At 39.4% G+C, this 24,025-nt stretch overlaps 1 protein-coding gene across 15 annotated transcripts in view; it reads right to left on the bottom strand.

Annotated features, from left to right (window-relative positions):
- ptprsa (protein tyrosine phosphatase receptor type Sa) overlaps positions 1-24,025 on the bottom strand; it is a 310,811-nt gene that overhangs the window by 82,478 nt on the left and 204,308 nt on the right. For 9 of the 15 annotated variants that reach the window (XR_007424918.1, XM_022669860.2, XM_022669866.2 and 6 more), the window contains 3 exons: positions 12,943-13,053; positions 10,726-10,737; positions 158-427 (listed from right to left, as the gene is read on the bottom strand). Coding sequence is in view for 14 of the 15 variants with exons in the window: in XM_022669860.2 (XP_022525581.2) it covers positions 158-427; positions 10,726-10,737; positions 12,943-13,053 (393 nt within the window). In the remaining variant the exon portion in view is untranslated. The remainder of the gene's footprint in view (positions 1-157; positions 428-10,725; positions 10,738-12,942; positions 13,054-24,025) is intronic. The other 6 variants (XM_049465923.1, XM_049465925.1, XM_049465929.1 and 3 more) reach the window with 1 other exon arrangement.

Here is a 24,025-nt window from a genome sequence, read left to right as displayed (position 1 = left end):
TGAGACACTTCACTCTGATTCTTCTAACTTCTAAAATCTGATGATCTGCCATGAATTTCAAGTTAGTTCTGACGCTCTGTGCAAATTTGCAGTGGACCATCACAGAAGTGAAAATCAGCAGTACTCTACATAAGTGGCGCATATCCCTTCCCCTTACATTTGACGATGATTTGGGACACGGCCTCGATGATGCCCAAGCTGCTCATGGCCACGCAGGTGTAGTTGGCGGACTCACGAACACTGTTCAGTTCCAGAACATTTCGCCCCACCGGCATGTCATCCTCGGGTGTTAGGTCTTCCGAATTGAGCATCCACTTGACGTAGGGCATTGGGGAGCCCACAGCCACGCAGGTGATGTTTACACTTCCGCCTGGCATGATCTCGTGACTGGCGGGCAAGATGGAGAAACGAGGGGGAACTCGGCGGACTGCAATCGTCCAGAGGAGGATGGGAAACAAGAAAGAGAAACAGAGAGAGAGAGAGAGAAAGAGAGAGGTGACAAGACAGGGCGATGAAAATGAGTCCTTCTTTAGAGCAAAAATGTTGTCTAAAGAGAGGACAACAAATCATAAAAGTGAGACTTGTAAAAAGTAAACAAAGTCTTACAAAATTATATAAATCAAAAGAAGGATAAAGTAAACTAAACTAACAGAACTGCTTCACCGACAATATAGATTGACATTAAAGCAACAAATCCATAGCAACAAGGTTCCATTGACTAATATCTGATCCATCACAGCACATTTAATTACACAAAAATCTATTATGAGTTTCTCATCTTTTAAAGCTGAACCTATAGCATAGACTGGATCTACACTATGTGAAGTCTACATAAAGAGTTAATGAGTGTTAGAAAACTAGAGAGAGCTGCACTTGATCTTGGAGGGCTAGGGAGGACTCTCCAGCTCTCCATGCTGTGAAGCCCAGCAGGAGGTGGCTGATGGAAGCATCTCCTACTGCACAGAAACGTAAATAGATCAAAAACCTCGCATCAGTTGCTCTAATCTCTGCCTATGCCTAAAGAAAGACGTGTGCATATATATCTACACATATATATATACGCACATGGGCCTGTGTGCGGTCGCACTGTACGTACGTGCCAGAGCATATAGAGGGAATCAGTTCTCGTGCCTGGCACTAAAGATGAGAAACCTTAATCAGATTTTTGTGATTGAGGGTAAATCAACTGGACAAAGCCTCTTTAAAATCTGACACGGTTCCATTGATAGATGCAGCTATCATTTTCACAAACATCATGCATAAATAGGTAGAGAAAATCAAACTGAAACGAAGAGAGTAACTCAAAAATAACCCAAAAATATGAAAAAACAAACCAGATAGAGAGAGATTTGAGCTAAGAATGCAGAGAGGAATGTAACTGAAGGGTCGCTAGCATGCCCAGACAAAGACGACTGAACAGGAAAAGGAAGAAGAATTGGAGGAGGACTAAGAGGAAGAAGAGGAAGGTGTAGAAATTGCTAAACGAAGGAAAGAAAGAAAGGATAGGTACAAAAGGGGAAGGGGCAGGGTAGGGGGGGACCCACTTCAATGCTGAGAAAGTTTAGTTTTTCTCTCCAGCCAGTGGGACCTAATGTGACAGGAAATTTGTCACATTGCAGTCCACGCCAGGACGTCATAACGCAAAAACAAATAAACCCGCAGAATAAAATTTAGATGACAACATCGGAAAAGTAGCTTAACTCCAACTAGCTGAGTCACACACACAAAAAAGAAAAGGAATATTAGAAAGGAAAAAAACTGAAAAAGGATCAACAACAAAGAAAATAAGAATGAAAAAGAGTTCATGTCAGGAAGTGTGCTAGTCTACGAAGGGAACGGTTAAGCACCTCTAAGACAAAGGCTGCCAAAGCTATATATGAAAGTAAGGATGAGTGAGGATGCCACTGAGAGGGAGAAGGGAGAGGGGAGGTTTATGGGGGATTTGGGGTCAGCCGGGCCGAGGACAACGGTCCTTTCATAACCTGTTCAGCCTTTACGTTCCTAGTCACATCTTTTAACTGTGTTGGAAATATTCCCAGGGCTGTTCCCATGAATTTCATTTTCTGGTTTATTGATGTTGCCAATTACAGCATTACAGGTTGCCTGGACTACAACTACAGACATGGATAAACACAAGCTTACGCTGACCAAAACGGATCAGAGCAACTGATCATTAAATTCAAATTATAAAGTCTATTGCTGAAAATCCCAGTACAGACTGGGTAACCAGTCAGATTAGAACTAGTTGACCAAACAGAAGGTTTACATCTTAAAGCTGCCAGGGTTATCAGGTAGACTACTGTATATACTCTAGTAATAAAAAATGTGAGTCTCTGACCAGAAGGTTGAGAGTTCAATTCTCAGGACGCAGTTAAAACCAGTTAAATTAACAAACCCATCAACCAGAAGGTCATGGACTGGAATCCTAAGACTGACAGAGTATTCAGACAGATTAACTGGTCTAGTGATGAGAGAGTTAAGATGTCAGCCAAAATGTACTGGTTTCATATTCTAGGACTGAATAGCTAAGCAGTTAGATTAACCAGCCAATAATAAAAAAGGGATGCCTTTGGGCAGGACTGTGTCCTTGGGCAAGGTAATAAAATCTCTCTCTCCTGCCCTTGGCTTTGCTGCTGGGGATTTATTTTTATGAGCTGATGTAGCGTAGTGACTAACACCACCACTCTTTCAACAATCTATTAATAATTGAATGTTACCTAGAAGTGGATAAAGGGGGTTCCTACAGATTTCTGTTGCATTTTTGCAATAAGCTGCAAGATATTTTCACCTTTGAAAGATGATAATGATAGTTGTTCTGACTTGATTTGACCATGAACTGGCAAGACAGACAGACTCTTCTCGAAGGACTGTAGGACTTGTAAACCAATGGGAGGGTCATATCTCAAAGATAAGGGGAGAGAGAGAGAGCAAGGGGAAAAGAGAGAGGAAGAAGGAGAGGGTGCACTGAGGTTGAGGTGCTAGGGCTAGTTTAAAAAAAAAAGAAAGAAAAGGGATAAAAATAAAAACACAATGACACGGAAAGGACAGAGACAACAGGTGGAGACGGGACATGTGGCAGAACAAAAGTCCAGCAGCAGGACAGCGGACAGAAGGGACGGGACAGACCCGGGTGAACTTTTGAACATCTACTTGGGGCTGGAGACACGACAGGGACAACAAGAGGGGGGAGGGCAGAGGGAGGGAGGTGGGAAGAGGGCACAGGGGAGAGCCGGATCTGACTTTGGCAAAAAAATAAAATAAAATAATAATAATTTCTCCCACAAAGGGGCTTGAAATCAGAGATTCAACTTCTGGAGATTTCTGGAGGAGACTGTGGTTCTGGAGAGAAATTAACCACTCAGAAATCTACTGTGATAATCCAGGAGGGCTTCAAGCAGGGCATTTATATATATATATATATATATATATATATATATATATATATATATATATATATATATATATATATGTATGTATATACATATATACATACATATATATATATGTATATATACACACATATATATAAATACATATTTATAAATGTCCATATTCTACACATACTGCACATACTTAAACATAACTGCCCAACTTTTATATGTGTCTAATTTGTGCATCTCCGACAGGGCAATTCAAAGAACATGGCAATCTCCAGCACTTCAATACGGCTGATTAAGTGCAACACCAAAAAAAAAAAGGAAAAACAAAAAGGCCTGCAGTTTGATTACTTTTGATTGCTTTTATATGCTTTGTGCACATCTTCCAAAAGGGTCGTTATAATTTGTGATCCTGCCCATTGTATATAATTACTTCTCATAATACAATGACCTCATGACCTTCACAGTCTGAAGAAATCTGAAGCCTATATTCACGCGCAGAGCTGTTATAATGAAGCGTGGATCTGTTCAGAGGAGTTTGTAAAAATCTCATTGTAAAGGATGACCTTCTATAGTCTCCAGTGTGTGATAATCATCTGCAGCGGAGCTGTTCTGGAATACATCATTATTGATGTGCGTTGTATTTAATGTTATTATCTGCCTGGGCTACATATTTAAAAGGGGGAACTCTGTATACCGTATTGTAGAATTTTACACTGACATGTCAAAAGTCATGACAAGAAGTGGCTTGGGACTAATGCCTGTGTACGTTGTAAGGTGTTACCTTGTGAGAGAGGTGGCTAGGCAAGGTAAATGATGATGAGAGTTTGAACGAGGCCTGATAGTGAGTGCCAGGTGGGTGGGACATACAATTTACAAAGTTACTCGATCCACAGCATCAGGTGTGTACAGAAAACATGTCATAGAAAATAGAGGAAGGCATTACCACACACAGTCAACAGTGCAGTGGGTGGTTATGATCATGACCAGCGGTATCTGGCTAGAATTGTCCTTGCCAACAGACAAGCAACTCTGGCAGAAGTCACATACAAACGTGGCCAATGTCATAAATCATGGAACATGATACTAGTTCTAGTCCTAAGACCTTTGGCATGTCAGTGCATTTGCTTGAGTAGTGTTAATAGGGATGTCTAGAACTCCGAATTTTCTTTTAATAATACACAAATTGCTTTAAACATACAAAAAGTTGATTTAATTGTTAAATTGCTAATTTATGGGCGAAGAAGTCCCAAACTTGTAAGCAACCCCCCAAAAAGTGCATATCCAACAACATTTGACAAAGGTGAAAGGGCAGCCCATGTCTCACAAGATCATGCATTGCTATGACTGCATGAAGGACAAATACAATATGGAACCAAACTGTCCACCAGGCCAGAGCCGGTAGAGTCATACTGCCCAGGCCCATCAAAACATGCAGCCCCACCCAAACAAAAAACAGGAAAAAAAATAAAAGAAAAGGAGAGGAAAGAAAAAAAAACTAGTGCAAATGCAACTTTAGCAACATTTTAAATGGAACACACAGACACACACGATCAAACAGTGCTGAATAAACTCCAAAAATAAAAAATATCACCAAGGCACACACACAGATTACAGCGCAGGTGTGTTCTTCAAGGCTCTGACTTTGACCACTGATCACAGATAGAACCTTCTGACAGTGAGGTGTAGAGCATGGGAACTGAATGGACCTGTACTGGACAGTGCTGGGATCAATTCAACAGTATACTGTTCAGATGGCCAGTCAAATCGAATGAGTGCTAAATTTGGGTGGAGGGCATAGTGGCAGTTCTCTAACTGGCTCTGATGTTGGGCAGTGGACCATGAGCTTTGGTAGTTGAGTGAATGAGGGCTGCAACCTTTCACCTTTCAATACTTAATATAATTATTATTTATCATCAGTGCATTTGCTATGTCCCAATTCGGGTCAGCTACTACTATCAGTGTACTAACAATGCTAGAAACAATTTATTTTATAATCATACATTACGGAATGGAACAGAAATAGAGTTAAATTAGCTGTTTAGACAACTTTTAAAATAAAGTTGGCAAAAAGGGGCTAGTCGAAGAAGAACTTTAGAAGAACTCTACAGCAGACTGGTCTTATTAGTAGTCACAGTAAGATATGAAAAATGTTTAAGCTAAAATTCCAGCAGTTTTAAAAAATATTCATGGATTATTAAATGAAATTTAAAGCCTAGTTCACAATGGCAGTGAATGGAACTATCCTGTCTAAATAATCCTGAAAGAAAAAGCATTTTTGTCTAATTTAACACTATTTTACCATTATCAACTTCACAGCTTTGAGTGTTGGGTTTGAATAGTAAAACATTGGCCGTTACCACCACTGTTTAGAGATGAGAGTCAGGTTTCCCAGCAATGAACCTTAATTTCACACCAAAGCCTCATTCTAAATGACTTGGTTTAAATCTCTGTGGTGAAATGATGGTGTCCTTTGAAGCAACAAAAAAGGGTTCTTTGGTGAAATTCCATAGAAGAACCAGTTCTAAAAAAAAAAAAAAAAAAAATTGATGTATGAAAGATCTATATATATTTTTTTCCTAGAATAATTCAGCTAGGTGAAAAAACATTTAGGAAGTGCATTAGCATTATTGGCAAACCATTACATTTAAATTTATTTCAAAAAATGAACTGAAAGGAGGGCTTTAGCCTATTTTACATTGGCAGGGTCAAAATTTAGATCCCCAACCCGTCTTACAGAGTGTGAAAATCTGCCTGACTTCAAAGAAAAAAACAACAATGCCTCAAAACACTTTATCCACCAGGCATGGAGAAAAGGCCTACCCTAAGTGAGTCTAAAGTCTTCAATTACTTGTCAACATTTGTATCCTAGCCTATCGATCTATCAGGCTTGTCTGGCTTTGAAGTAGTGCTGCATGAAATGAAGCGCGATTTTGGACTTTATTATCTGAGCCCTGACATGCGGTCACACGGCTAACGCGCTAACGTTTGAAGTGTACTGGAGCTCCCTGGTGTTGTATGGGATCACTCGGTGGGAAAGAACCTCAAACTGAACAGACATACTCCTCATTCACTAAGACCAGGAGCCCAGCAGGCCCGACCAATGATGTACATTTATATATTCAATAAGATATACAGTATGTACATCACCTCAGTCACGCAAAAACCTGACAGCTGTCTCTCTAAAATAGCAAATTTACAAGTAAAGGAAAAAACCTTCCTAATGTTCGATAGAATTGGAAACAATGCCAATAACTTTGTCAAAGTGAAAACAACAGAAAATGTACATGAATTAAGGTTTTTGCGTGACTATATATATATATATATATATATATATATATATATATATATATATATCTACGTCTATTTCTTAAAGGTGTCAAGTCAAAACCTCGTTTCAAGCCCCACTATGGAGAGAAAGACAAATCAAGGGATTTTGCGGTGGACGAGGCAAAAGTCAGTCAACAGGGAAAGCGCAAAAACAGCGCTGCACTCGTTCTGGTTCTTTAGTAAAATAGAGTTTTTTAGGGACAAGAATATGAAGGATGAACCCGCCAGACCGTTTTTAAAGGCGGATACTATCTGCCGTTTTTGGTGAGACAGTCTGTCCAGCCCCGAAATGAAGGAGGGAAAAGCGAAAATAATGGGCAGCCTTTAGTGCCACGCTGAAGCTGAGATTACACCTTGCTCGGAGCGTCGGTAAGCAAAGACCTGGAAAGTTCCATATACACTCTGGGGAGGGAGGGCATTTCCATACGGACCACACTGCAGGGGTTACCCACATTAGCACACACCTGCGCTGCTGCAGCGGTAAGCAGTCTCAGCAGGGGCTCGGAGGAATCAGCACCAGTAATGGAAGTTATTACTGGGAACAAAAGCGGCAAACATCTGCCACCGGTTTATCTGATTACGGCAAATACGAGACTGATGGAGTCTGAGACCGTATTACTAGAGAGAGTTTCAGACAAACAGCTCTGCTTCGACGACAGCAGAACAGTGGCGTGCACGGCTAAACCGCACATCCGTTTGGTTTGGAATTAGTCGGATTGCAGTTTGACCTTCAGTCCTTTTCTGACAGATGAGGGGTCAAAATCGCTTCTTGCGCCCCAAGCTTAGGCTGGCCTCGGTTTTAGCCGACCACAGAGCAGGGTGTAATCTAGCTGTCTATTCCTTTATCCATGCCAAGATGCACAGTAACACATGCAAGCACATGCAATTCAGGGCATGCAGAAGTTGAAGGGAAGCAGGCGTGCATATTCATGCTCATGCATACGATCAATCACAATCCAAAAAGCAGAGAGCACAGTCACAGCACAGTCTTCCAGCATCGCAACACAGTTTAAAATCCATTTCCTAGAGTTTGGAAAAGATTACAACAATATTCTGCAATTCTTCAGAAAGACTTAGAGGCCTAAACCCCTGAAAGGATATAATTTGTTCATTTCCATTGTTAGCTCATTAGGCTACTTTGAGAGGAACCGAGGAACGGCTTGAAAGCCCCCATTGTCGGGGGCAATAATGGGAGATTAGCGACCTTATTGAAAGTGGATGACTTTGTAATTTCTGTCATTAATTTGGTATAAAGGTGGGGGAATTATTGACTGACTCTCCACACTGGAGGGCTCAGTTCTGGTCAATCAAAGTTCAAAGGGGGATTACTAAAGCTAGCAGAAGTTCATTGCTAACTGTGGCTAACATGCTCACACAGTGTGTGGTAATGTGTTGAATGTGTTCAGCAGTAGTTAAATGGGTACAAAGGAGCTTATAAGCAGTTTAATGCAGTTATTAGCTATAAACGTTTAACTAGACTAGCATCTTATCTCTAGTCTATGGAGTAGCCAGTCCTGGCTAGCACTAGCCTAGACGTGTCAAGCAGGGCTAAGTTATGGTACAGCTTCTGTGATAGGTTTGACCGGATATGAAAAATAAAAAAAAAAAAAACTCCTGCCAATATATGCCAGGCCTTCTGAGACGGAATCGCAGTGCTCGACCCTTCATTATTTATACCGCTAACTCCTGCTCGGGGCCAGCATGGCGGCTCATGCAGGGACTCTGCCACCCCCCCACAATCTCTCCACCCCCTTAGCACCACCATGTCTTCCTCAGATGATGAATAATTCAAGAGGCCATTTTGTTTCAGTGCAGACATTATGAGATGGCCGGGATGGTTTAGCACCGCAGCCGTAGGGACAAGGGGCTCTGAATCGTGCCTCGTCATTCCTCCCAAGTGCAGGCCAATTCCCCCATGGTACTCCCAGCAGGAGCAGGAATATGAGAATGCTCTTCTAAGTGATCTAAGTGAGTAAGTGCTTCACCAGAGTTGCCCGAATTTTTGTGACTATGGCTAACTCTTTTCTGAACCTAAAATTTTTCCTCAAAATGTTAAAAAGCATCATAAAAAGCATAGATCAACTCTGCATGATGCTCCAAGAATGAGAAAGAATATTAATTATAATTAACCCTATTATTTAATCATATTAATCAATAATCATCAAGTGATCTAAGGGTATTGCCAGAATTATTGTACCCATGGCCATCTTATCTGGATATAAAATTATTCCCAAAAGGTTCTATGAATGTTGCCTTGTCATTTCACCCCCAACCAAACACAGATCAGTTCCCCTATTGTACTTTTAGCAGAAGTCTATAAAAATAAGCTCTTCTAATTAAGAAAGTTACCAGCTTTTCTTGATTTCTTGTGGAACAAAAAATTATTCCTAAAAATGTACCCCAAACCGACAGAGCAACACGGTAGATAAATCAAAACAGTCTTCTAAGTGAAAAAGTGAAAATTATTCCCAAAAATGTATATTGGCCATATTACATATTGACCAAGTTTCAGGACCCTCAATGACGAGCCAGATCCATAGCTAGAGCCAGAGCCAGAACTAGAGCCTAGCATGTGGGGACCATTACGTGTAACACATACAGTGAATAGGGAAGTGATAGGCCGTTGTGATAGCGGTAGTCAATTTAACCAGCCCAGGCACCAGTGGATTGAGCTGGAATGAGGCCTTGATTAATTTGGCACCTTCTCCTCAGGATTAGAATTTATAGTCCTCAACAAGCCACTCTCTTTTTGTTTGGGGGCTAATTTAGGTGGCTTAATCACATAAATCATCACACCGAAAAGCAATTCAGGCGATCGCCGAGGGGATCAAATGAATGATAAATCCCGGTTTGATTGAGTCGGCTGACTCCAGAAAAAAGGCACGTGGCAGACAGTCAACAAAGCGGGTCCGGGCGAGTTCGCTGCCAGAGAGAACCGCCAAGCCTCCACACTCTCTGAGGGACTGCTTGGATTGCAGAGACAACATTATATTCAGCTCTGATCCCTGTGACACAGTAAAGAATTAGCCGTGAGTAAAACGCCGCATAAACGAATATCATCCAATCAAGTTCGGGTTTGCCACATTATTGAGCTTTGTATTGAGATGGCAGGAACACTGGCTGTAAAAAAACACACTTGTTTTCTTTCTCTTTTGCCGTAATTCTGGAATGTTGGAACTACAAACATTACAAAGGGACGACTGCACACAAAACAAATACGTCCCACATCTAACAAACAGGAAATTCCAACATAAAGGGAGTTGAGGAACAGTACAGAACAAATAAAAGGCACACAACAAATAAGACTACGCTACAAGGAACTCGCTAAAGGAGAGGCCACAAAAGACTTCATTATGGAGGGGGTAGAAATGTTGGAAAACAGGAAAGAGAGAGTAAAAAAAGGCACGGAAAAACACTCACACCATGTGCAGAAATAAGAAGAAACACAGTTTCATTCCAGGCATGCAAGCATAGTTACATTCTCCCGTCATGCACCAAGCCCTGTTATTTTTCAGATGCTGACTTTCCATGACAACAAATGCAACAAAGCTTTATTTGTAGTTTCCTCTTTCTTGAGCAGAAGCAATATCAAAAGATGCAAACGAGAAAAAAGGCCCCACAATGCAAACTCAGATATAATTTGTGTGTATATATATATATATATATATATATATATATATATATATATATATAAATATATATATATGAATAAACAAACAGCCCGACCATTGTGGGCGGGGTTTTATCACTTTATCACTAGTTTTTTTTTCTTTTTCCTGTGCAAATAAATTAACTAATAAAATACATTTCTTGAACTATTTAGTAGCAGGTTTTATATATCATATTTGTGCTCATTAATCATCAAAGTGCTAATGAGCTTGGTCATAAATAATAAGAATAATAAAATAAATAAATATATCTTCAAAAATGTAAAACATCTTGCTTAGTGTATTTCTTTTTTTTTTTTTTTGGTCTTTAATGTGGGTTAAAAAAAGTAAAAAAGAAAAAACACACCAACCTTCTCGAAGCTCTGAGGGATGTAAAGGGGTTGATGCAGAACACAATGACATGAGGAGAAGAGAAAAATAGGGGAAACACAGAGAGAGTAAAAAAGGCCACCTCAAGGCTTTAAGCTGCTGCATATCTCTGCTTGATTTAGTGTTTTATTTGTTTATTTATTGATTTCTTTGGAAAAATCTACTCAGTCATTGACAGCAGTGACATCCAGTTTGTCACAGGTTTGCCCGTCCGTTCGCTGCTTTAAAAACCTGTTTTGACCCCAGTGTGAACAGGATTAGATCAGTGCTAGCCTGCTAGAAAGAGTGCATGTCCAACTGGGGTCACTTTCAGCATGTTGGTTGCGTTTGTTAAAAACAATGAAAGAAATCACAGCGTCCAGTGAAGCCACCTAAAAAGCTCCCATGGTGGCCCGTTTGCTTAACGTAAAAGAAAAGAACCAAGAGAAAAGAAGAAACCATAAGAAAAACCAATGAAACAAACCAAAGAGAAGAAAGAAACTAGCTGCACAAAATAAAACGTTTTTTTTTCTTTTCTTTTAAAAGCAAATTTAGCAGCTACAATGATATTTCAGTGTTTTCAATGCATTTACATATTTTGTGGTCCTGAGGGACTGGTTGGAACAGAATATGTTTACAGGAAATTACTTGTTATTTATTCACAGGCTAGCTTAGCATAGCTTTCCATTGTAGCTGTTAATTTCAAATGCAGAATATTCTAGAAATGAGAACACAGTTTAACTGGTTTGAACAGTCATTAACAGAGAATCAAGCTCTAAAAACAAACCAAAGGACACATGAGATACATTTTTTGAAGTACAGTCACTGAAAATTAAATGAACACACTTGCTAATAAACGCTAGCAAAACACTGGTTAGCATGAGTTCTGGTTCTTCAGGCTACAAACTAATGATCTAAAGAACATCCAAACATTACCTTTCAAGCTTTTTAGACTTTTGCATTGACTAAAGCTACAGTAAGAAAAAATCTGATTCATAAACAATATTTACTCCGCTGGAATATGTTTTAGCATGCATTTCTCATTAACATAAAGCACCTAGCCTGCTTGCTCTGCTTGACACTTGATGTTATTACCCTATCCTAGCTCACGCTACTGTTGTAGGCAGTACTACACAAGTCTTCTTAGCCGTGCTGCATCTCGCGGAAGCTGAATAATAACCATAATAACACAAAGACAGCACCCTGACCTATTTTTTAATGTAAGAGGCTTTTGAATTATTTATGGGAGACAAAGTTATTTGATACAAAGTGGGAACAAACTCTCTTTTTTTAATATTCACACAATAAATATTACATGTGGAAAAATGCATCTGCCTCGATTTATTAAAATCATCTCAGTAGGCGTTCATCTTCTTCATCTTGTATATTTTCTTTGTTTTAATGTGAAGAACCATGCTTATTCTTGTAGCAAAAACAATATCAGATATTTCTGCTGCTTTATTTTAATTGATTTTCGTGTCTGAAAAGCTACAACTGTTGTTTAGAATTGTAGAATCTGAGGCATACACTTGTATCTGTGGGATTTACAACACAAACAAACTGCATATTGTATTATCAGGAACACATTCACATTGAAACGTTTACCTTTTTTACCTTTTGCTGCTTTCTGGTGGTTTACTGTTTTGATTGTCTGACTTTAGAGCTTGGTCAGCCAATCAAAACTAGACCAAACTTACCATCAATCCTCTTGCACCTGCGAAAACTGGTTAGAGACAATACCTGTGCACTTCCCAGGCAATTAAAATGCTTTAAATCGACTTAAAGCGACAGTTTAAGAGATTTGAAAAAAGCTGGAGATCTGGTGAGAATGTGCAAATTGCACTGGGCATGTGAAAGAGTCGGTTTATCAATTGTTGTGAGAAATTCTGCACCAACAAACCTACCAGACACATGTGTTTTTAGCATGAACATGAATATTAAGATGTTGCAGGGATTCCTTCCAAATCAGTAATATGAGTGATTTTAATAAAAAATAAATAAATAAATAAAAAATCTTAGGGACTGCTGCTTTAAGAAGATTTTCTTCAGATTATGAGTACCAGCACAGGTCACAGGACACAGGTTAGGTTCTACTAGAACCAAAAGAGCATTTCTTAAGCAGTAAAATAGCTGGGTTTAGCACACTGGGCCCAGGAATAGCTTTAAAAGATTTTCCCTGTGTTTTTTTGGCCGGCCTCCGAAGACAGGTTGCTCCCTACCTCTCACATACAGGTTGGCAGGGGAAGAGTAGCGGACGCCTTCCACGTTAGACGCCACACACTCGTACTTCCCCTGATCCGTCTCCTCCGTGTTCTCTATCTGCAGGGCACCTGTGAGCAGGAGCAAGAGCAAGGAGGGCGCACCCCAATAGAGGGCAAGAGAGAAAGAGAAAAAGAGAGAGAAAAAAAAGAGAGAGAGAGAAACATACTATGATGAGAAACCAAAATGACAAGGCTGTGACATGCTTTTAATGAGAGTATAATCATTAATTTCTTAAACCCCGCTGAGATATGGAGGAGAATGATGTATCTACACACTTAGTGATTTAGTGTGAGGGTGGATGACACAATAAAAAAAACAAGAAAAGAAATGCTTGTGAAAAATTACAAGGTTGATCAGTTTCTATAGTATCTTACACAGGTGCTGTGATGTTGCTAGGTGGTTACTCTGGTATCTTAGGTGGTTATTATGTGTTTGGTACAAATATAGTATAAAAATGCATCTAGCAATTTCAACTCTTTCAATTTTCCCTTTGTTTTAATGCTAAGAACCATTCATGATAAGTGGTTACCGTGTGGGTGTTTTAGTGTTAGTAAATGGTTGCAATGAATGTTGGTAGGTGGTTGCTGCATTAGTGCTGTAGTATTGCAATGGTTTTGCAAGGTGATTGTTTTTATATCCCAAGTGGTTGCTACATAGTGGTTGCTAAGGTGTTGCTACGATGTCACTGTGGTGTTTCGTATGCACATGCCTAGCTTTACCAAAACCACATTTATCTTGGCAGGAGTTCATCAAGATCTCATTCATCTTCCCATTATTTTAACGTTAAAACCTTGCTTGAGTGGCTGATATAGATGATAGTCCAGGTGGTTGATATGGTGTTGCTGCTTGAAGTGTTTGCTTGATGCAAGCTGACTGCTACAGTAGAGCTGCTAGTGGCTTATAGGGTGTTGCAAGATGATTACAATGCAATGCTGTATACTGATACTGTATAGTGCATCACATGGTTTCAGGTGGTTGCTCAGGTGTTGCAAAGTTTTGGTGTTTGGTGTAACTAGTGAACATGGATTATTGCAACACAAATGTTTGCATCCTGTTGCATCCGGTCAAAAAGATCAAAAAGCTGCATACAAAACTCTAAAGAATCTGGAGTTGGAATGGATACTCATATTTAAAAAATGCAAAACGAGCTATTCTACAAAAACCTGACAATAATCATAGAAATCCAGAAATTATAATAATATACTGGTTTCATTGCAAAACACAACCAGAAAAAAGTGGTCATCAAAGTGGATGGGAAAACGCTGTTTACTTTAAAGGCAACTTAATCCTTCTACAGCTCCACAGCCTTTGGGCCATCATTAATATTGCAATCTAGAACGTAGCTGCTTACGGGCATGTTCTGAGCTGTGACGTAACTCCTGCCTGCCAGAACGTTCCACAGGACATGTGTATCTGTACGTGTGCAGAAAGGGAAGTGTGTGAAGGGAGCAGGAGGTCAAGCTCAGGTTGTTTACTGAGTGGTCATTAGTTCATGTCCAGTGTTCTGTACGGAGCAGGAGCTGTGAGCAACACTCGAGTCCCAAAGTATGAATTATTTCCCACCGTGAGCTGTGAGAAATGCTTATGTCAGTGCGATGCAGGACCACACTATGAGAAATTTCACAACCACTGCTCTCTCTGCAGCTCAAAAAAACCTGACAACAATATGCTTGAATGGTCAAGAAATCAAGAAGTTCAACCATGGTAATATGACTACTTAATATACCCTTATATACTGTTGCATCTAAAAAAAATAATATAATTGAAAAGTTACCTTATTTAAGTCATTTTGTTCAAAACGTGAAACTCACATATTATATAGATACAGTGTAGAGTAGACAGATCTATTTTAAGTGTTTCTTTTAATGCTTACAGCCAATGAAAACCCAAAAATCAGTGTCTCACACAATTAGAGCAAATGAAAGACCAATTGGTACTTTTGGCAGTGTGGGCAGTGTGCCAAATCCTGCTGGAAAATGAAATCCGCATCTCTATAAAAGTTGTCAGCAGAGGGAAGCTGACAACAAAGTGCTGTAAAACCTCCTGGTAGACACTGCCCTGACTTTGGATATACTTGATATAACACAACAGACGCTGAATAAAAGTGCCTTCAAAAAACTTCACACCAGTGAAAGAAGATGGCCTGGTCTTTTTTTTTTTAAGTATATCTTTGTTTACATGCAACACATCAAATCAACCTCACAACTGACATGAGCTAACATATTCTACTAACATCTGAATGCTAAATACCATGGGTACCTTCATAGGTCTTGTAAAGGTAAGCTGATTTGAGAGCACACAGATGAAAATGTAAATGAAAATGTAATGAAAATATAATTAAAAAGACTTAAAACTAAATAAAAGCAAAAAAGTAAACTATTACTGGTTTTATGACAGGATTTATGATTGGTAGATAAGAACCTGAGGTGAGTCACTGGTGTCTCCCAGTTGAGAGTCAATCATTCGTCATTTCATACAATCCACTTATCTTTACTTTACATTTAGCTGTTTATTAAAGGGAGTTTATTTATTTTTTGCTATATAGAACTCTAAAGAGCCAAGCTTCAGCAATCTTCTGGGCCATAACTCATAATATCATAATGAATGGTTGTTAACGATGTATTCTACTGATAAATCGCACATCCATAGCAGGTGTAGTGTGAGTGAGGCATCACGCTGTGTGTTCTCACACACCTATTTGCACTCGTTCGCACTCTGAAAGGACAGATGTCAGAGACAGCCTTATCCGAGCGGCTGGAGGCCTCACCTGCCTGTTTCTGCCGCACCTCTAATCACCCCCGGCCTGCCGGGGAGCCGCAGCCAGAATAGCATGTTGACCTGCCACGAGCAGGTGGGCTTTCAGGTGGGGGAGTGTGTGAGGTGAAGTGTGAGTGTGTGTGGGCTTCGTTTGATGTGTGCTGGGCTCGGTGGGGGGTCCGGCTGCAGCAGTCAGGTCTGGAGTGTGTTCTGAAGTCTCCTCAGGTGCTGCGCTCTTTTACACAACCTGTGATACGAATCGGACGGCCGGACCTTTCCGGAAAGATCCGCCGGGTCCAGATCGCTTGTTTTCTTGTTTTTCCTTCCTTTTTTCCTTCCTTCCTTATTTCCTTCCTTCCTGCTCCTCTGACTCTCCGAAAACAGTGCAGAATTGTTATGATATTTATCTAAACTCTGATAAATAAACCATAACACAGCATGAATCTCTCTCTCTCTGCCCCTCCCTTCTGTTCACTCACCCTTCTCTTTTCATCTCTTTGTCCCCTCTCTTCTCTTCCTCTTTCTGTCTTCTTTTTTCATCCATTTGTTCTTTTCTGTTTAATTCCATCTTTTACTTCCATTCCTGCTACTTTTTTTTACCACTTTTTGTCTCTCTCTCTCTTCCTTTCCATTTTTTCCCATCCATTTATTTTTCTTTGTTTCTGTTTCTATCTTCCTTGTTCTCTCATCTCTTTCTTTCTACTACTTTTCCATCTTTCTCTCATCTACCCTTTCTATGTTTTTTTCTGTCTGTCCATTTCTTTCCTTTACTTTCTCCTATTCCCCAATTTTTCTCTCCTTTTTAATTCCATCTTTTACTTTCATTCCTGCTACTTTTTTTTAGCACTTTTTGTATCTCTCTCTCTCCCTTTCCATTTTTTCCCATCCATTTATTATCTCCCTTGTTCTCTCATCACTTTCTTTCTACTACTTTTCCATCTTACTCTCATCTACCCTTTCCATTTGTTTTTTCTGTTTCTGCTCTTTTTTTCCCTTTTACTTTCTTTTAATTTTTCTCTCCTTCTTTGTTTCTCTATTGATCTTCTCCTTTTCAATTCATCGTCCTTCCCTCTCTTTTTCTCTTTCCCTGTCATTTTCTGTCCCTTCAACTTTCTCTCTCTCTCTCTCTTATTTCTCTATATTTCTCTCTCTCGTTCTACTTTTATCACTTTCCTACTATTATCTCTACTTCTTCTACTCTCTGACTCTCTCTCCTCTTTGCTTTTCTCCTCCTCCAGCATGACCTCTGATAATGAGCTGAGGTTTAGTGGTCTGATTGTATGCAGAACAGCAGCGAGTAAATCTGAGCAGAAACAAAGAGAGGCAATAAAAGAGAATTCGGTTTAGAGCAGTGTGTGTGAACGCTCAGATCTGAACTGCTTTAGGTGACTCTTCTCAGTTGGTGCGTATCAGCTGATTCATCCGTCCCCGCTGACTTCATTACGTAGCTTTATACGCTATTTTTCCTCTGCACTCAAAGCCGGAGCGCGGAGAGTACACACAGAATGCTTGAGCTGGGGCGGCGCGATTTCACTGCTTTATTCTTTTTCAGCCGGCGTCTGTCTGAACGTGATGTGTGATGTTTTATCGTGGTGGCGCTGCAGAACCCGGATAAGATAATTAAAGCGCTCTTACAGCGTGGCCTTATCTTCTATCTCACCACTGCCTCCCTGTCTGCTGCTTCATTCTGCCCGCATCATACTGGCGCTTTTATTTTTTTCTGTAGGGCCTTTGTTGTTGGACACAAAGAGTGTAATTTGTATTTCTTTAATTTGCAATCTTTTTTTTATGATGAAGACTTGATGAGGCACATTAGCTGTTCTATATTCCTCTCTCTCTCCAGTATTTCTATCACTATTTCCTGTTCCTGTTTCCTTCTCCTTTTCTTTCTCCTCCTCACCATCTTCTTTTGGTCTCTCTTGCTCTAGCCATCTCCCTTGCCAATTTTATAATGCTTCTTCTAATTTAAGTCTCTCTATATCTCCTCCCCTCTTTCTTCCTTGTTTTTCACTTTCTGCCCCTTCTGTTTGTTGTCTTTTTGGCCCCCGTTTTCTTTTTCTCCTCCTTTTCTTTCAATATTCCATCCTTTTATCTAATTTTCTCTCCATTAGTATCTCCTTTCTCTATTTTACATTCATTTTTCTTCCTATTATCATTCTCTTTTTTTTGCTCTCCCATTTCCCTTTTTTCCCATTGTTCTGAATTTCTTTCGCTCTCTATTACTCTCTCACTATAACTAAACACACTTATCTGCTCCTCCCTTCTCTCCATCCCCTTCTTCTGTTTCTGTGTTTTGTTCTCTTTATCTGCGTCTGTTCCTCTACTCTCTACATCTCCCTTTATAACACCAAATGTTGCAGTTTCTACAATGTGCTCCCCTGCTATTTTAATAAAATGCAGAGCTGTTAAACGCGGTGGCGGCAGCACCGCATCATTTCTCGGCACGCCGCAGTCCAAACAACTGGCCTTTGATGTTGGCACTTTCAAAAGTCGCTGTTTTTAATTATTATTTGCTATGTATGAGCATGAACACATACTGAATTCCCACAATTCCTGCTGCCCGTGGCTTATTCTGCAAATTCACACCCACTGACGCTTGCTTCTTTTCAGCCTGGAAACAAACAAATAAGCAAATAAATAAAGAACTAAGGAGGAAGAAAGAGGAGGAAATTATCTCATGGTAGCGAACAGCGGGCTGCTCAAAGTGTGCAATGTGATAAAAGGTGTGCTGCATTTTCTTTGAGATAAATGCTCGTTCAGCAGAGTGCCCAGGCGAGTGAGAAAGCGCGAGAGAGAGAGAGAGAAAGAGTAAAAGAGAAGGAGAGAAAGTTAAAGAGAGATAGAGGGAAAAAAAGCGTTCCACACAGGCCAACAACAGCCCTCCAGCTGTGCGCTATTACTGCAAACACAACAATGACCAAGATAATAAGGGGCTGGAGGGATGCGCATGGATGTGGATGCTGAACGTATCGGAGAGCAAGTGCTGCTAAAGAGCGGTCACACCGTCCCTCACTGAACACACAACAAACCAGCTGTACCACCACCAAACAAAACCCTGCCATTACAAACACAGCCATTACCCACCAGACTGCAGAGCCCAGAGACCTCCGAACAAAACCTATACAACAAACAGAGACACCAGGACACACCCCCTTCCACTGTCTATCATATAAACATCTGCTTACTTCAGATAGTCATTTTAGAAGCGTGAAATGACAGATTAATAATTATACATCAATGCATATAGTTTATACATTTTTATTTCAGTGTCTAATAAGATTATTGTTCAGAATAAATTACAAATAACTTCAAAATCCAGGTTAAACTTTTAATAAGTAATATCTACAATGCATTTCCAGTAGCATTAATATACATAAATGGATGAATTTCTAGTAATATTATTCAGGGTTCATTTATTGAAATTTTAATTTCTACAATAAATAAAATGAATATCTAGAATTACTGTCAGGATTAATTCCTAGTAATGTTAATATCCAGAATACAATTCTAATAACATTAATGTCTAGAATACATGTCTAAAAACAATATATTATCCAGTATGAATCATTATTGAACAACTAGTTCTATTAAAACGAATACCCATAATTCATATTTTTTTTTACTGATGGTGTAATAGTATAACATAAAAGACAGTTCTGATAACATTAATATTCTGATTGGAGTAATAACAGATAGTTACAACATATTAATTACCATTGAATTTTGTTCCCAAAAATAGCTTTGGGTTCGTCATTTATTATAATATGATGTACATCAGTTACACTTCATAATAAAGTGACAGTAATGATTAATTTGACAGCTGATTTCAAACTGCTCAACATTAGTAAACTCGCTGTGAGGGCAGCCTAAACAGAGCCGGTCAGCAAAGCATGACCACAGCTAACATGGAGCTGGAGAACTGGTGTGTGTGTGTGTGTGTGTCTCAGTGGTGGAGGAGGGTGACACACTTGATTAATTCCAATAACCGCTCCAAACCAAAAGCAACCAACCTATATGCTACACACACACACACACACACAGACACACACAACACACACACACAACACACCCCTGCACCTCCAGTCCCATTTGTGTAATTCAATTAGTGTGCGCTGGCAGGCTGTGATTGATTTGTTTTGCAGGATCGACTGCAGGCTTGTTTTTTTCTGCATAGGCGGAACTGATTAGGGTGAGGAAGAAGTCCGGAATATTCCTCACCCTCTCACTCCTTCTCTTCCTCTCATCTCTCTCTCTCTTTCTCTCTCTCTCTCCTTTCTGTCCTCCACCCACTTCTAATATTAATATATGCACCTGCACCTCCCGAACACACACACACACACACACACACACACACACACACAAAATAAGAAATGAGTACACATAAAGCACACACACACACACATGTATGCTTGGCACCAAGGTCATTAAATGTGACAGCAGCAGCACGAGTCCAGACAATGCAACTGTTGTCATGTTCCATCTGTTGGCTTGTAATGTTCCTATAAAGTCGCCTGAGCACTATGTCACGCCACTTAGCAGCGAAACGCGCCAACACACAACAAACCTGAAGGCAGGCCAGTGTTAACATCGGCTTAACTATTAATAATATTGTTGATACACTATTAAAAGCTTAGCTTAAACCAGTAAAGGGTCCCTAAATTGAAAATAATTCTCTGTTTCTTTGCAGAAACTCATGAAATCTGAGTGTGATGTTTTTGATATCTACATGTTTACAGTAGCTCTTGTTTCAGTGTAATTATCAGCAAAAGTAGGGATGGACACAGAAGCTGACTGATACAATTGATTACAATATTATGGCATATGCCTATTAAGGAATAGTGCTGATTTCAGTTTTAAAGGACTGCTGCTTCAACATTAATGAAAATTAGATAAATTAAACAAATATACATTAAATATAAACTGGTATAGTAAAGCCCTGAAACATCGCATCATACACAATCATCCAAACTGCTCAGACACACACACAAGCATCTATAAGCTCATATTCAGCTGTATAAAGGTGTGTCCTCCTCCCACCCTTTGAAGTCTCCCCCACATTTCTGATATCCTGCCACGGTGAAGCTCTAGCAGCAGTGACTCCTCCGAGAACACCCTGCACCAGAAATGCTCCTCGGCCTCGGCCCGCAGTCTGGACTGTCTGCCCTGGGCAAAATCCCCTTTATGGCAGGCTAATCCCATTATGCAAATACAGAGTTCATAAGTCACTTTCGTTTCTGTGAGCAACAATATGATTTATGTGCTGCTTTTTGCCAGGCATTAGTGATGCTGGTGCCGGCCGCTGTAGAATAAGTGCGCTGGAGGTTGTGTGAGGCAGTGCTGATCTCAGTGCAGTGCTATGCTATAAGGAACAATGACTGAAGAATGTGCTGTACAAACTAATTTGCTGACCTAAACGGAATTGTTTGTTTGTGATGGTAAAATTAGAAGTTTGTAGGAGAAAAGAAAATCCCTTAATGTGTTTTTGCTCGTGCTATAAAAAAAATACTCTTGTAAAAATGTTAAATAGCAGAGTTATGAGGTTTTGATATGACAGCATGATATGTATGTATGTATGATGATGAAAACTGTCTCAAAATGATTCCTTTACAGTTTAAACCCCAAATTGCAGAGTTTGAACACAAATGTTAGCATATATGATAGTAGAATAGTATTGCAGACCTACCTGCGTCCTCTGAAAAAGAAGCAACTTCATGAATTCATTCTAACTATAGGGCTGCACGATACTCTGTTCCATAACTGAAATCAAAATAATGGCTAAGATGTTGCATTTAGGTGGTATTGTCTGCCATTTCTTTGGTGTTTTTTTTTGTCCCCCTTCAAACTGTATGTATGTAAAAAAAAAAAAAGTGGAAAACCAAGGATTTGGAAGGATACATCAGTTGCGTCTTTGAAACAGACAACATAGGCCTATTTTCAAGGCAGTAAAAGAAGAGTCCTTCACTTTGGGATACAGTCCTTCTATGATGTGGTGGTTGACAAAGCAGCCTACCTCAGCTGCAGGTTTGGCAGGCTTTGGAACACAGCCACATTACTAGGGTAAACTAAAGTACATAAAATAAAATGAAATGTGACTGTGCCTTAGTGAGGTTTCTAACATAGCCACATGGGAAATGTACCTGCCACAATTTTTGGTCGTGATTCATGATAGGTAAAACACATAAGACATAGTTCTGCTGTACCTTTTTTCTGGCTTAAATCTGAGTTTTGCATCTGAAACTATACCAGTATATTATTTAATAATTGCTGTTCAACTACAAGGAATACAATTATAAACTATCAGCTTTTAGCAGGCCATAAAAATGTTAGAATGTAAAATTAACAATGAAGTATGATCACTTGGACACAAAATAAAATGACCACAACCAAGTATGCTAGTAGCTCTATCAATTTAAATGATAATGCAAAATACACTGGCAAAAAATTCTACAGCAACTATAATAAAGCAAGTAACAGGAAGCCTCCTCAACCAGGCACTTGAAAACTCCAAAATACCTATTTTTATTTTTTTATTTTATTTTTATTTTTTTAGACCAGTGGGAACATCAAAATAACACAACATTAAAAAAATCTCAAAAAATAATTCATTTAGGCTTAATAAAAAAAAATGCAGAACAGAATTTCCATCACCAGGGGGCACACTAGTGTAAAGCCAGGTTTAGAGCAGCAGATGTGTAATCTATCAGGTAATTATTATTTTTATTATTATATTATTAGACAAATCACTTGTAACTTATAACAGGAGTTATATCTGTAAAAATGTTTAAATACATAAAAAAAAATCACAATATAACATATGGATATCGTGCAGCCCTATTTCACATTTCACATACTTTAAAGCATTGCATATTTGTTGCATCCCATAATTAAACACAAACATTAATGAGGTAATTAATAAAAACTGAAACCCAAATCCCATCAGACTGTAGACACACGTCTCCTCAGTCCTTAGTCCACACACACTTGTGCCGGCGGACATCTTGGAAGCGTGCCGGAGCTCTAATGTTATTCCTCATTTTCCCGAGCTGGGAGAACCCGCACCGGATCAGATCAAATGTAATTTATGCGAGCGCGCATGACACCGGCTGCGGTGCTCTCTGCCAGCTACGGGCCGCAGCAAGGGACATTAACATACATAATGTGGCCAGTGGGCCGGGCGGGGAACAGGACATCAGACCTGACAGAGCCGGACACTTTCTACATACACCCACACACACACTCATTAGCACAGGGCCTGCAAATGCAGAAAATGTCACACAACATTTACACACACACACACACACACACTTAAAACATCCCCTTCCTGTCCGCCCATCATCAACATCCCTCCAAACAGTGGAGAATTCACACACTGAGGGGTAAACAAACAGAAAGACACACACACATGTACATGTACACACACACACAAAAGCACATGGACATCAAACAACATGTCTGAAGATGGGGGGAAAAAAGGACAGCACACACATATACACAAATACACACACACATACATACACACACTGAATAATAAGAGATGCACTGACTTCAGTAGATTTAATGAGTACATCATATAGTGTGTGGGGGTCTGTAGAAATATATAAATATATTAATATATATTATATTAAATATATGACACAGGTGTGCAATTCCTACAAACAGTCAACAATAATTCATTTTTACATTTATATTTTATGCACTTTATGCTATTATTGTTACTGAGCCTTCCAGACTGATTAGTATTTATTTAGCAGAGAATTATTAGTTATTTATTACTATTAATAAATAATTAATAGTATTTATTAGTAGTTATTATATGGACAATAGATAAGTATTATCTTGACCTAAACTGGACCTCCACTACCTCTTAGCAAAATCTTGCTGAGTAATTGAGGCTGGATAAACTGTCACCACAAATGAGCAGAGAGCACCTTCTCTTAAGGGTTTCAGTGCAGTTGTTTTTAGTTTTTATCTGAATCTGAGTGCAATTAGTGTGTTCACACCTTCTCAAAATAATCTGCTTTCAAGTCTGGTTTTCCTGGAATAGATATGAAGGTGTGAATACGCCATTAGTTTCCATATGTGGACTATATGTCCCAGGAAGTGGAAGATATAAAGGCTTGAAAGGTTCAAAGTAATTTGGTTTTGAATCGCACTTGACTAGATATGAAGGTGGGAATATGCCATTAGTTTCTATTTGTGGACCATATGTCCCATGAAGTGAAAGGTATAAAGGCTTAAAAGGGCTAATAAAAAGCTAAAGTTAGTTGGTATTTGGCTTTTATG

The sequence above is a fragment of the Astyanax mexicanus genome, chromosome 16 (genome assembly GCF_023375975.1).
Source record: "Astyanax mexicanus isolate ESR-SI-001 chromosome 16, AstMex3_surface, whole genome shotgun sequence".
In the NCBI taxonomy this organism is placed as follows: Eukaryota; Metazoa; Chordata; class Actinopteri; order Characiformes; family Acestrorhamphidae; genus Astyanax; species Astyanax mexicanus.
The sequence above is the reverse complement of the archived record's forward strand: the minus strand, read 5'-3'. Positions and strand labels throughout refer to the sequence as shown.